This window comes from Scyliorhinus torazame, chromosome 4, assembly GCF_047496885.1.
Source record: "Scyliorhinus torazame isolate Kashiwa2021f chromosome 4, sScyTor2.1, whole genome shotgun sequence".
NCBI lineage: Eukaryota > Metazoa > Chordata > Chondrichthyes > Carcharhiniformes > Scyliorhinidae > Scyliorhinus > Scyliorhinus torazame.
In genome coordinates, this window is record NC_092710.1 from 106,932,636 (window position 1) to 106,945,929 (window position 13,294).

Here is a 13,294-nt window from a genome sequence, read left to right on the forward strand (position 1 = left end):
CAGTGATGCAAATCAACAGGAATATTTAGGCCATAGCTTTATGCCAGTAAATCAGTCCCTAATAGGAGGGAGCCAGTCAGGAAATGGTGATTGAAAGAAATGTAAAGAAGTAAAATTAACTGCATGAGGACAAATATTGAATATCTGTGTTAATTCTTCCTACCCAGGAACTTCCTTACTCCCCCCCCCAATACCACTTCAGTTCCCCATAATAAAAGATGTCCTTTGTAGTTTGAGGATGAACAGCAATGCAGCTGCTTCTCAGCAGCCCCTTTGAGGGTTTTCCCATGCCACTCAAAAAAATCTTGGCTGTAAGAGTGAGTAGTTCATGGTTGAGGCCTGTTCCCTTTCCTCTGTTGGTGCTAGTCACGGGAAATCTACAACAGCAATAAAGTCATTTACGGTACAGGAGGAGGCCATTTTACCCATTGAGTACATGCCAGCCCCCTCCCTCCCCTCCCTCTTGCGGAGCAGTCGGCTCAGTCCTATTCCCCCGCTCCATCCCCATATCCCTACAAGTTTATTTCCTTCAAGTGCCCACCCAATTTCCTTTTGAAATTGCTGATTGTGTCTGCTTCCACCACTCTCATGGCCAGTGGATTCCAGGTCATTACCACTCACTGTGTAAATAAAATTCTTCCTCACATTCCTATGGAGTCAAGTTTTCTTCCCTCCAGGCTGCACAGCCTGGCTTGAAATAGTGAAGTGAGATGAGGTAACCTGCTGCCCATTTCTGTGCCAGTGCTCAGTGTATTTGTGCGCTGCATCAATGAAAGTTGCGTTCACTTGCCCCTGATTGCCCCCGGTGCATGGAAGCTCTGATGAGATGTCCTTAATTAAATTGATTGGGAAGAAAATACAGTCCAATGGTGGGAGTTACCCTTGGTATGATCAGCATGAGATTATAATGTAAATTTCTCCGTTATGATATAGGCTCAGGGTTTCCAGAGCGAGATTGAAAATATGCAGCGGTGGCTGGTGGAAACTGAACGTCAGCTGTCGGCATCAAAACCTGTTGGAGGTCTGCCAGAAACTGCCCGGGAGCAGCTTCATGTTCATCTGGTATGTATTGTTCAAAGACAAAGGCTGCTCAGATGGCTTAATGACAGAACTGGGAGAAATTTCTGTGTCAGAGTAATGAACAGGAACAAAGTTGGATTACTTAACGGCAACAAAAGGCCCTTGTACTGAGAACATTGCTTCAGTTAAATTGCGGTCCATTGTTCTAGTGATTACCCTCGACTGGATTTGTGAATCCCAATTCATGTTGAAGCATCTTATTGACTTGTGACTAATGATCTTCCTAAAGGAACTGGCATCGGCTTCAGTTGAACCCTATCTTTTAAGCTGCTTTCATACAACAGGGAAGGGAACTTTACAAAGTCTGCTGCAATTCCTGTTCCTGTAGAAAGTGAAATGTTTATTTTTTATGAAAATATTTCCTACCCGCTTCCTTTTATAGTATCCTGGTAATAAAGCCTTACCCAGGACCCAAGGTGTTAGTTGTAATCCTCTCACCTCCTGGACCAGAGACCTGAGCACATAAATCTAGGCTGGCACTCCAAGTTAAGTACTGAGTGGGTACGGAACTGCTGGAAACCATGTGAAAGATCCCATCACATAATATTGAAGAAGATCCAAGGTGTAGGGGGAGGTGGGGGGGTTAATTTGGCATCATTAAAGCAGTGTCAGGTCATTTCTTTCATTGGCATGGTGGAGATTTGCTGTGGGTAAAGGAGCTGCCATGTCTCTCAGAACAATGGCAGGTGTAGATATAGCCCCTTCCCTCCCCACACAACCCAAATCAAATGAGTCAGGGAAATGAGTGGGACTTAAATCCAAGTCCACTCTGCCTAGGTGGGAGTTTTTCTCAGTTTATACATTAAGGTGTTTCCTACGATGTTGGGGAAACTAGTTAAAATGTTGTTTTGTTTACTGCGTGTGGCAGTTTCCTATTTGATGTAGGAGTTCCCTTCAGGGCAATGTGATGCCAAGCGGTTTTACTGGTCCATATGTGGCAGGTGTGAGCACTTCATCTGCTCAACCTGCCAGCAGCCAGAGACCGAACTGCATATAGAGGCACCCTGTTTCTCGTTCGTGTTGCAGCTCAAAGGTGCAGACAGGTGCATTGTGAGGGAGCTGTCCACATGGGCACTGCAAAACCAACACCTACTTTACCAGGTTTTAACAATTAGTGTCTGATTTGTTATGTTGTAGGTGTAACATAAGCGGCTTCCTTGTGGTGCACTTGACAAAGGAAGGTTCAGACGTGGAGATAACTTAAACACGTTTATTAAACTATTTACACTTCTATTACTCGGGTTCGACACTACTGCTAATCCTACTATAGCTACCCAGACTGACTAACCAGTTGCTGCAATCCATGTGGTGGGTGTAATATTGAATCAACCCAGTGTCTCTACTCACTGTCTCCACTGGAAAGAGGCAGATCATGTGTGTGGTGTCCATTATATATGGGTTGGTGTAATGCCCTCTTGTGGTCGTGTCATCTCTGTGTGTATCGTGAATGTCCATTGGTCGTGTCCTATCTAACTGATCTATTGGTTGAGTGTGTTTGTGATGTTTCTGGTGCTCCCTCTAGTGTCCAGCTAGCCTACATGTGTTTACATTGATGCACATCACCACAGTGTCTAGGTTACCATTGGCAGTGGAGCACTTTGGTGTTTGTTTCAGATCCTTGCAGCAGCAGCATAGTACATATAACATTAGGTTACTGAATTAGAAACAGGAGAATGCCATTCAGCACCGTGAACCTATTGCACCATTCAATTAGATTGTGTCCAATCCGTACCTTAATTCTAAGTCCCCACCTATGATGCATCTCCCTCCCTTACACTCGCCGAACAAAAGTATCCCAATTTCAGCTTTCAAAGCTCCATTGCCCCCAAGCCCTCCCAGCATTCACAACCTATCTGGGAAGTGTTCCAAATTTCTTCTACAATTTGTGTGGTGAAAAGTGCTTGCTTATTTCACTCCTAAATCGTCCGGTTCTAATTTCAAGATTATATCCCCTTCTTCTGGATTCCAGAGAAAAAAGTTTCTCTCTATCCCCCCACAATTAGATCACTCCTCTTTCGTCTAAACTCAAGGGAATTCAAGCTGACACTATGCAACCTGTCTGCCTAATTTAACAGTTTCAGCTATGATATGATTCTGGTGAATCTGCGCTGTACCCCATTCGAGGCCAGAACTGAACCCAGATCAGGTTTGACTAAAGATGTGTAAATGTAAATTATCTTTATTGTCACAAGTAGGCTTACATTAACACTACAATGAAGTTACTGTGAAAAGCCCCTAGTCGCCACATTCCGGCGCCTGTTCGGGTACACTGACGGATAATTCAGAATTCTCAGCTGGTACGGGAATTGAACCCGTGCTGCTGGCCTTGTTCTGCATCACAAACTAACTGTCTAGCCCACTGAGCTAAACCAAGTGTACAAATGAAGTGCCTCGTCTTGATCCCAATGGTTTGCCTTTGGTGAATGTGCGTGAACACTCAGTTAACAAGGAGGCAATATTTCTATTCATGTAGGAACTTTGTGCTGCATTTAAAAGTAAAGAGGAGATCTACAAGAATCTGATCAACAGAGGACACCTGAACTTTGAGGGAGCTGATAACAGTAACGTGGAACAAGGCATCAACAACCTGAAAGAAAGATGGGAATCTGTTGAAGTAAAACTAAATGAACGAAAGGTACATTGTGCATTTTTCTCATGTGAAATTCTGCAAAAAACATCTAAATATTTTTGTCAACTTTTAATAGGCTGAGGCAGGTTATTAGTACTCTTTTTGATAAATAATTTGCAAGTCCATTTGGATTTGCCCAGTCCATCACGCGAACCCGCCTCCCATCCATTGACTCTGTCTACACCTCCCGCTGCCTTGGAAAAGAGGGCAGCATAATCAAAGACCCCCTCCCACCCGGGTTATTCACTCTTCCAACTTCTTCCATCGGGCAGGAGATACAGAACTCTGAGAACGCGCACAAACAGATTCAAAAACAGCTTCTTCCCCGCAGTTACCAGACTCCTGAATGACCCTCTTATGGACTGATCTGGGGTGGGATTCTCCGACCCCACGCCGGGTCGGAGAATCGCCGGGGGCTGGCGTGAATTCCGCCCCCGGCGTGTCCCGAAGTCTCCGCCACCAGAGATTCGGTGGGGGCGGGAATCGCGCCGCGCCGGTAGGCGGGGGCGGGAATCGCGCCGGTCGGCGGGCCCACCCCCGCCGATTCTTCAGCCCGCGATGGGCCGAAGTCTCGCTGCTGGAATGCCTGTGCCACCAGCGTGAATTAAACCACCTTTTGAACGGCGGGACAAGGTGGCGCGGGCAGGCTCCGGGGTCCTGCGGGGGGGGGGGGGGGGGCGATCTGGCCCCAGGGGGGCGCCCCCACGGTGGCCTGGCCCACGATCGGGGGCCCACCGATCCGCGGGCGGGCCTGTGCCGTGGGGGCACTCTTTCTTCCGCCTTCGCCATGGTCTTCACAATGGCAGAGGCGGAAGAGACCCCCTCCCCGGCGCATGCGCGGGGATGACGTCAGCAGCCGCTGACGCTCCCGCGCATGCGTCGCCCAGCGAAGACCTTTCGTCCCCCGCTGGCGTGGCGCCAAAGGCCTTTCCCGCCAGCCGGCGGAGCGCAAACCACTCCGGCGCGGGCCTAGCCCCTCAAGGTGAGGGCTTGGCCCTCTCCGCACTTTTGGGGCGGACGGACGCCGGAGTAGTTGCCGCCACTTCATTACGCCGGAACCCCCCACCCCGCCGGGTAGGGGAGAATCCCGCCCCTGATCTCTTCACACATCTTCTCTACTGAGTAGTACTGCACTCCTGTATGTTTCCCCCGTTGCCTGTGTCTATGTATTTACATTGGTTATTTATAATTGCCCTATGTTTTTTTCATGTATGGAAACCTCGGCGGTACACGTGACAATAAACAAACAAATTCAAAAGAACAGCAGCAACTGCACTTATATAGCCCCTTTAACACAGTAAAACATCCCAGAGCATTATTGGACAAAATTTGATACAAAAGGAAACATGAACATGAGAACGGACAGTGAATACGAAGTAATGATGCTCAGGTCAAAATGGAGATTCTAAAGATGGTGGGCGGGATTCTCTCTGCCCGAGGCCGGGCCGGAGAATCCACGCGACCGGCGCGAATCGCGCCACGCTGGCCTGACGCCAGGACGAGACTCTCTGCGGAATCAGCGCCATTGGTGCCAGCGTGGTTGGTGCGGCGCCAGTCGGGGGCCGCTCTACGGGGCTCCCCTGCCGATTCGCAGCCCGAGATGGGCCGAGCGGCCGTCGTAAAAAACCCGAGCCCCGCCGGCATCGTTCACACCTGCTCTCAGCCGGTGGGACCTCGGCGTTGAAGAGTCCGGGAGCGGCCTGTGGGGGGAGAGGTGGGTCCGACCCCAGGGGGGGGCCTCCGATGTGGCCTGGCCCGATCGTGACCCACCGATCGGCGGGCCGGCCTCTCTGGCTGGGGGCCTCCTTCCGCGCCGGCCCCTGTAGCCCTGTGCCATGTTACGTCCGGGCCGGCGCGTTGAAGGGAGCCACTGCGCATGTGCGTGTTGGCGCCGGTGCCACTGCGCATGCGCGGATCCCGCGGCGCCCAGTTGACGCCAGGGATCAGCAGCTGGAGCGACATGAACCGCTCCAGTGCCGTGCTGGCCTCCCGAAGGGGCCAAAATTGCTGATCCTGAGGCCGTGTTGACGCCATCAAGAAACGCGATGGCGTTTCCAACGGCGTCAACACTTAGCCTCAGGATCACAGAATCCCACCCGGTGTTTACGAAATGTTGTCATTAAATGGGTAATCTCAGTTAGACATCATCGTGACTGTGGAATATGGAAAAATAGAGAGGGAGAGTGGTTTTCTGATAATTCGGTTGAGGCACATCATTGGAGGAGAGTAGGAAGAGCCTTTACCCAGTACTTGACAGCGCTGTACCAAACCTGAGAGTGTTGACAAAATGGAAAAATATTACACTCCGTGTCACTGACATGCTTCAGTTTAAACACAGATCTCACAAAGAAAGATCAAGCAAATTTGCATTTACACAGCACCTTTCTCAACCTCAGGATGTCCCAAGGTGCCTCACAGGCAGACTTCTGAAGAGTTTCCCCGATTGTAATTTGGGGAAAGAATATTGAGTGCTTTCAATGGATGTGTAACAATCATTAAAATTGAAACAGCTGACAACCATTTCTTCCTGTGTAGGTTAAATTGGAGGAGGCCCTAAATCTAGCCACTGAGTTCCACAATTCGCTTCAAGATTTCATTAACTGGCTAACCCAAGCAGAGCAAACCTTGACTTTAGCTTCATCGCCGAGTCTTATCCTGGACACCATTATGTTCCAAATTGACGAACACAAGGTACTTGACCTGAAATGAGATTTCGAAATTTCTTATATCTTTGAGTCAAAGCATACTGATCTTACTTGCATTGACTAAACGTGCTTTGCGATCATGATTCCACATTTTTAGATTTTTGCCAATGAGGTCAACTCACACCGTGAAAAAATAATTGAACTGGATAAGACGGGCACCCACCTGAAGTACTTCAGCCAGAAGCAGGATGTCGTACTTATTAAGAATTTGCTGATCAGTGTTCAAGCTCGATGGGAGAAAGTTGTTCAGCGTTCTGTTGATAGAGGAAGAGGACTGGATGATGCAAGGAAACGTGCTAAACAGGTAAAAGAACTTGTTGTTATAGAAAATATATAGGGTAGCATGGTGGTTAGCACAATTGCTTCACAGCTCCAGGGTCCCAGGTTCGATTCCCCGCTGGGTCACTGTCTGTGCGGAGTTTGCACGTTCTCCCCGTGTCTGCGTAGGTTTCCTCCGGGTGCTCCGGTTTCCTCCCACAGTCCAAAGATGTGCAGGTTAGGTGGATTGGCTATGCTAAATTGCCCTTAGTGTCCAAAATTGCCCTTAGTGCTGGGTGGGGTTTCTGGGTTATGGGGATGGGGTGGAGGTGTGGACTTGGGTAGGGTGCTCTTTCCAAGAGCCGGTGCAGACTCGATGGGCCGAATGGCCTCCTTCTGCACTGTAAATTCTATGTATCTATGTATCTAAAATAACAAAGCAACAAAAAGCCACGTGTGATTGTATCAAATTATGATGGAATTGTGATGCCAAACTCTTTTTTAAAAATAAATTTAGAGTACCCAATTCTTTTTTTTCCCAATTAAGGGGCAATTTAGAGAGGCCAATCCACCTACTCTGCAAACCTTTGGGTTGTTGGGGTGAGACGCATGCAGACACTGGGAGAATGTGCAAACTCCACACGGGGCCGGAATCGAACCCGGGTCCTCGGTGCCGTGAAGCAGTAGTGCTAACCACTGTGCCGCTCTTGATGTCAAACTTGAGTGTTTTTATTTGTCTTTGTCAAATGTGTTGGAGCTAAATCAAAATTTTGCAAGGTGTGTTTCCTAAAGTTGTTTAATAAGTATAGAATTTAAACATTCTTTGTCATTAACTGCTGTCACTTTGGACTTACGGCATTAGCTAACTGACTCCTGAAGTCCGCAGGAGATCTTCTTGCTCTCGCTAGCCTCTGCTGTTACATGGACTTCACTATAGAGAAGCAGGTCATTCAACCCACTGATCGTCACAAGCCTCCTCTTCATCGAAAAGCCCTCCCCTTCTATTCCTTTCTCCTTCACACATAGCTTCCCCTTAAATGCATCAAAGCTCTTTGCCTTGCCCGTTCCATGTGGTAGAAAGTTCCACATTCTGATTACTCTCTAGGTAAAGAAGTTTCTTCTGTATTCTCTGTGGATTGATTAGTGACAATCTTTTTTTTTATATTTAGAGTACTTAATTATTTTTTTCCAATTAAGGGGCAATTTAGCATGGCCAATCAACCTAACCTGCACATCTTTTGGGTTGTGGGGTGAAACCCACGCAGACACGGAAAGAATGTGCAAACTCCACAAGTACAGTGACCTGGGGCTGGGATTGAACCCGGGTCCTCAGAGCCATGGGCAGCAGTGCTAATCACGGCACCCTTATTAATGATGATCTAAATGACTACGGATGCAGCCACAATTGCCAAAGAGCAAAGATCATGAAACACCTTTAGTTCCTCATGTAAACCTTAACCTGAAAAGATTGTACAATTTTAATTTCCCATTTGGATCTATGCAGTAAAAGAAATGTAAAGGCAGAGAGGCCAGATGAATGCTCAGAATATAGAGCATACAGTGCAGAAGGAGGCCATTCGGCCCATCGAGTCAGCACCGACCCACTTAAGCCCTCACTTCCACCCTATGCCTGTAACCCAATAACCCCTCCTAACCTTGTTTGGTCACTAAGTGCAATTTATCATGGACAGTCCACCTAACCTGCACATCTTTGGACTGTGGGAGGAAACCGGAGCACCCTGAGGAAACCCACGCAGACATGGGGAGAACGTGCAAACTCCGCACAGACAGTGACCCAGCGTGGAATCGAACCTTGGACCCTGACGCTGTGAAGCCACAGTGCTGTCCACTGGTGCTGCCCTAAGAAGCATCAAGTCGGAGTCCAAATCCAACATTTTCAATCACTGCTTCTCCGAGTTCTTTGGGGAAATGAAGGAGACAAGCACCAAACAAAGTAGATACAGACGAATGAGCAAAACCAGCGGATGTGTTAATCAGGCTGCTCTCAATAGCAATGTGGGAGAAGGCGCCTCATCCGGCCTTCCACTTTGACTTCTTGTGTGCTTGACCTTTCAGTTTGACTTCTTAGCATGGCAAGGAGGAAGATGAAATAAACTGGAGAGAAAATAGTGAATTAAAATGTGAAGTAATAGGTTTGTTTTCTCTTGCACATTATAATTTTATGATATTTTTAAATTTGCTAACTGAAGATGTTCTATTTTTGCTGCGAATTGTTTGTTCTTTCATCTTGCATAATATGGTGCAACCTTCCGAAAGGGTCAGGAGTCTTTCAAGTAAAATTGGATGTCATTTTAGACAATTGAGTGTTGGTGATTTTTTTCATTCTTTGCCAATAGTTCCAAGAGGCCTGGAAAAAACTGATGGAATGGTTAGAAGATTCAGAAAAAAACCTGGACTCAGATCTTGAAATCGCTAATGATCCAGATAGAGTGAAAATGCAACTTGTAAACCACAAGGTAATATATATGTCAGATATTTTATTTTAGACGTATACATATCACATACATATATATGTAAATGTATTTCAGCTCAGTTGTTAAATCTACTTCTTCAACCAACTCCTATTACAAAATGCAGTGGGCAATTTGTGCACTGCTCGATCCCAATGTGAGAAACATTGGTATTGAACTGGGCACAAATTGGCTGCTGCATTTTCCACATTACTCCAATGACTCAAAAGTACTTCAGTGGCTGTGAAGCACTTTGTGATGTCTTGGGGTTGGGAACAACACTATATAAATGTAAATTATTTATTTTTGTCTTCAATGGATGCCTGGTTTCCACCTTTTAATTGGTTCACATAAAAAAAGTGAAGTTGCATTCATAATGTACCGTTCACATCTTCAGGATGTTACCAACAACAAATGAACTTTTAATAATAATCTTTATTGTCACAAATAGACTTACATTCACACTGCAATGAAGTTACTGTGAAAAGCCCCTAGTCGCCACATTCCAGCGCCTGTTCAGGAACACAGAGGGAGAATTCAGAATGTCCAAATGACCTAACAGCACATCTTTCAGGACTTGTGGGAGGAAACCGGAGCACCCAGAAGAAACCTACGCAGACACGGGGAGAACTCCACAGACTCCACACAGATAGTGACCCAAGCTGGGAATCGAACCTGGAACCCTGGAGCTGTGAAACAACAATGCTACTCACTGTGCTACCGTGACGCTCTTTTCAAGTGTAGCAAGAATGATTAAATATGCAAACATCTCCATCAAGTCCCATAAGCAGGGGAAACACTAAAAATAAGTTTCTATTTTGTAGGGAAAAGTTTACATTTAACATTTTAGAGATTTCTGAACTGCCAACTCAAAGGAAATGGACAGGTGACAAATGAAATGTTATCCGTTTAAACGGCCTTTTACCCTTTGTCTGTTTCTAAATGCAGGAATTTCAGAAAGCGCTAGGAGCAAAACACTCCGTGTACGACACCACAGTAAGAACTGGCCGCTCCTTAAAAGAGAAGACAACCTTGGCTGATGACCACCAGAAACTTGATGACATGTTGAGTGAACTTAGGGACAAGTGGGACACGGTATGCGGAAAGTCAGTGGAAAGGTAACAAAAGTCAACCCAGAAAGCTTTGAATCCGAAGCAAGCTGCATTTTTTGAGTCTGGCTACAAGTCAAAAGTAGTTCATTAGATTGTCTCTGAAACTAGCTGGGAATTATTTCTCCTGAGCACAATATTGAATGACTACTCAAACTGTCAGAAACTTTAGTTTTACTATATCGTGTCTTTATTTTATCTCTTACTTGATTCCTTCTCTTGCTCCAAAAAGCTTGTTGCTGCAATATAATTTATCTTTGAAAATCTCAGAGGGGACAAAAGCTAACATTTCTGAGCGGAGTCTTTATGCAATGTTAAATTGTTGCCTGTCCCTAGAGTTGTCAACAGATGAACCTTCTTATTAGTTATAAAATAGCCACAAGTATCCAAATGCAGTGCAAGGTTCAGATCTGACTTTGAAATCTCCCCGTCAAAATATAAATACTTCAGTGCCTGGAAGTTGAATCTTTGATCGAGTCAACATGTGGTTGGGTTGATGATTTAGCAAGATTGACATTGCCCCATTTGTAGACTTCACATTCCTGCTCATTTTGTAAATCATTAGTTAACCCCCTTTGCTTGACCAGCTATCCATGTTGCCCTTGTACAATGTGAGAGTCTGTCTTCCTGTCTGCTGCAACTCCTTTGGGAAGAAATTCCATTGTGGACTTACAAGAAAATTCAATTATTGAATGCTAAGCACACTAGGGATTGTGTATAATGAACCAAAAATGTTTGGAGCATGAAGGAGGATTGTCATGTCTTTCATTGAGAAAGACAATGAATTGAATTAGCCAAAGATGTCCTGTTGGGATAATTGGTAGAATATTACTCCTCATACATATGTGGGGAAACTGCTCATTTAGAAGAGACATTACCAATTAATCTTAAGCTTCCTCAGAAAATAGATTATACAAATGTAATTGAACTACATCGAGGGCAGAACCAATTAGCTTAGTTATACAGGTGTGGTTCAAATATGTCATCACAGTAATAGATACAAACAATCTAGAATTGAAACATTTCCACTTTCTTCTCTGTAGATATATTGCGATATGTATAGAGGTGCTGAACTCATTTGGCCTCTGTATTAGCAGTCTTAATGTTCAGCTGATAATTCTGTTTATGAATTGCTTTGAAAATTATGTAGGAAGGTGTCATTTTTATTGACTTTCTTAAAACATTTACTTTACCTTTAAGTCATGACTGAAGATTTCAAGTGGCATTCTCAAATGAAACAGTCAAGCTGATTATAGCTTTGAACACATCCTGGGGGTTATCATTGATCAGAAACTGAACTGGACTAGCGATATTAATACTGTGGCTACCAGGGAAGGTCAAAAGCTAGGAATCCTACGGCGAGTAACTTCCTGTCTCACCAAAGCCTGCCCGCCATCTGCAAGGCACAAGTCAGGAGTGTGATGGAATACTCTCCACTTGCCTGGATTAATGCAGCTCCAACAACACTCAAGAAGCTCGACACCATCCAGGACAAAGCAGCCCGCTTGATTGCTCCTTCTTCCACAAACATTCAAATCCTCCACCATTGACGAACTGTCGCTGGGGCAAAATCCAGGAATGCCCTCCCTAACAGCACAGTGGGTGTACCTACACCCCAGGGACTGCAGCGGTTCAAGAAGACAGCTCACCACCACCTTCTGAAGGGCAACTAGGGATGGGCAATAAATGCTGGCCTAACCAGCGACACCCACATCCCGTAAATTAATTAAAAAATATATCTTGATGTCTGCTTTTGTATTTGATGAATGTGGTTTCCAACTTTTTGTTGTTGTCAGTTTTAATTTTACTCTGTGTCAGGAGGAAGTAGATTATTTATTGCCCTATGCTCCAAGGAATCAGACTATGGAACTAGGGCTACAGTTTAAACATCAGCTCAAGTACAGGCACTTTAATTCTGAGAATAATCAAGCATTACCAATCCACAACATTGGCCAGCTTGTTCATTAAGCCTACCTCACATACCATAATGGCTCGAGCTTTATGACGAAACACACCCCACTCAACCACCCATCCCACTGCCAGGTAATCTCCTGGGATATTGACAATTGTTGCGCTTGGTAATGAACAAAGAACAATGCAGCACAGGAGTAGGCCCTTCGGCCGTCCAAGCCTGTGCTGATCATGAGTCCTATCTAGACCAATCGTCTGTATTCATCTATACCCCGTTTGTTCATAAGTTTGGAGGCATTGATGTTGAGGGTCAGCTAGTCTCTCCAGCCTTCATCCCCAGCTTGCTACTGGACCTCTGCTCTTGAAGTGTTGGGTAGTTCACGCTGTGGGGTGGGGGTTGCAAGAATGAGTGTGCTTGCCGGGGTGGGTAGTGGGGGGGGGGGGGGGGGGGGGGGGGGCGGCTGACAGCTGACATCTCATCACAGTTCTTCCTGGTTGGACCAGCAACCTGCTTAAAATGGCATTTAGTGCCCCGCGCCTCAGGGACTCAACAAATCGTTTCAAACAGAACTTCAGTTAATGATTTTAGCCTGCCAGCCTAAAAGACAGAATTACTGTCAGAGGTTTAAAGATTAGATTTTCCATCTTCTCTTTGTCTCTCCCACCCACCCGAGCAATCATTCTGAGTCGGAGTCATGTAAAGTAGAATTCTATCAAAGGCAGTTTTTGCCAGGTCAGTTGACTCTTCAAAAATGAGCTGGATGAATATCTTCTTAAGATTTGAATGTAGGTTATAAAATTTAGCATAGACATTGGTATAAGTTTTGCTTCAAAAGGTGGAGGTTTCATATCTGTTTGGATCTTGAAATTTGTACATCCGATATAGCTGCCGAGAGTTGAGTATTTTAGTTGCGATGTTAGAGGTCTGCGGGTTTTTCCAAGTTAGTCTTGGAGAAAAGGTAGTGTGTTATTTTGGGTGCACTTCGCTATGCTGGAGGATGTCCATGATAGTTGGCTGTGCTGTGCCCAGTCTATGAGTAAGAATATTTCACCACTTTGCTGCAGATTGTTAGCTTGCTCTTGGACCCTGTTTACAGGAATTCATTTGGTTAAAGCACCGTTGTAACCCAG

The 13,294-nt window shown here is 45.6% G+C and overlaps 1 protein-coding gene across 20 annotated transcripts in view; it reads left to right on the plus strand.

Annotated features, from left to right (window-relative positions):
* dst (dystonin) overlaps positions 1-13,294 on the plus strand; it is a 779,292-nt gene that overhangs the window by 712,097 nt on the left and 53,901 nt on the right. For all 20 annotated transcript variants that reach the window (XM_072498412.1, XM_072498427.1, XM_072498428.1 and 17 more), the window contains 6 exons: positions 934-1,062; positions 3,554-3,715; positions 6,245-6,400; positions 6,512-6,718; positions 9,030-9,149; positions 10,092-10,261. In XM_072498412.1, the coding sequence (XP_072354513.1) occupies positions 934-1,062; positions 3,554-3,715; positions 6,245-6,400; positions 6,512-6,718; positions 9,030-9,149; positions 10,092-10,261 (944 nt within the window). The remainder of the gene's footprint in view (positions 1-933; positions 1,063-3,553; positions 3,716-6,244; positions 6,401-6,511; positions 6,719-9,029; positions 9,150-10,091; positions 10,262-13,294) is intronic.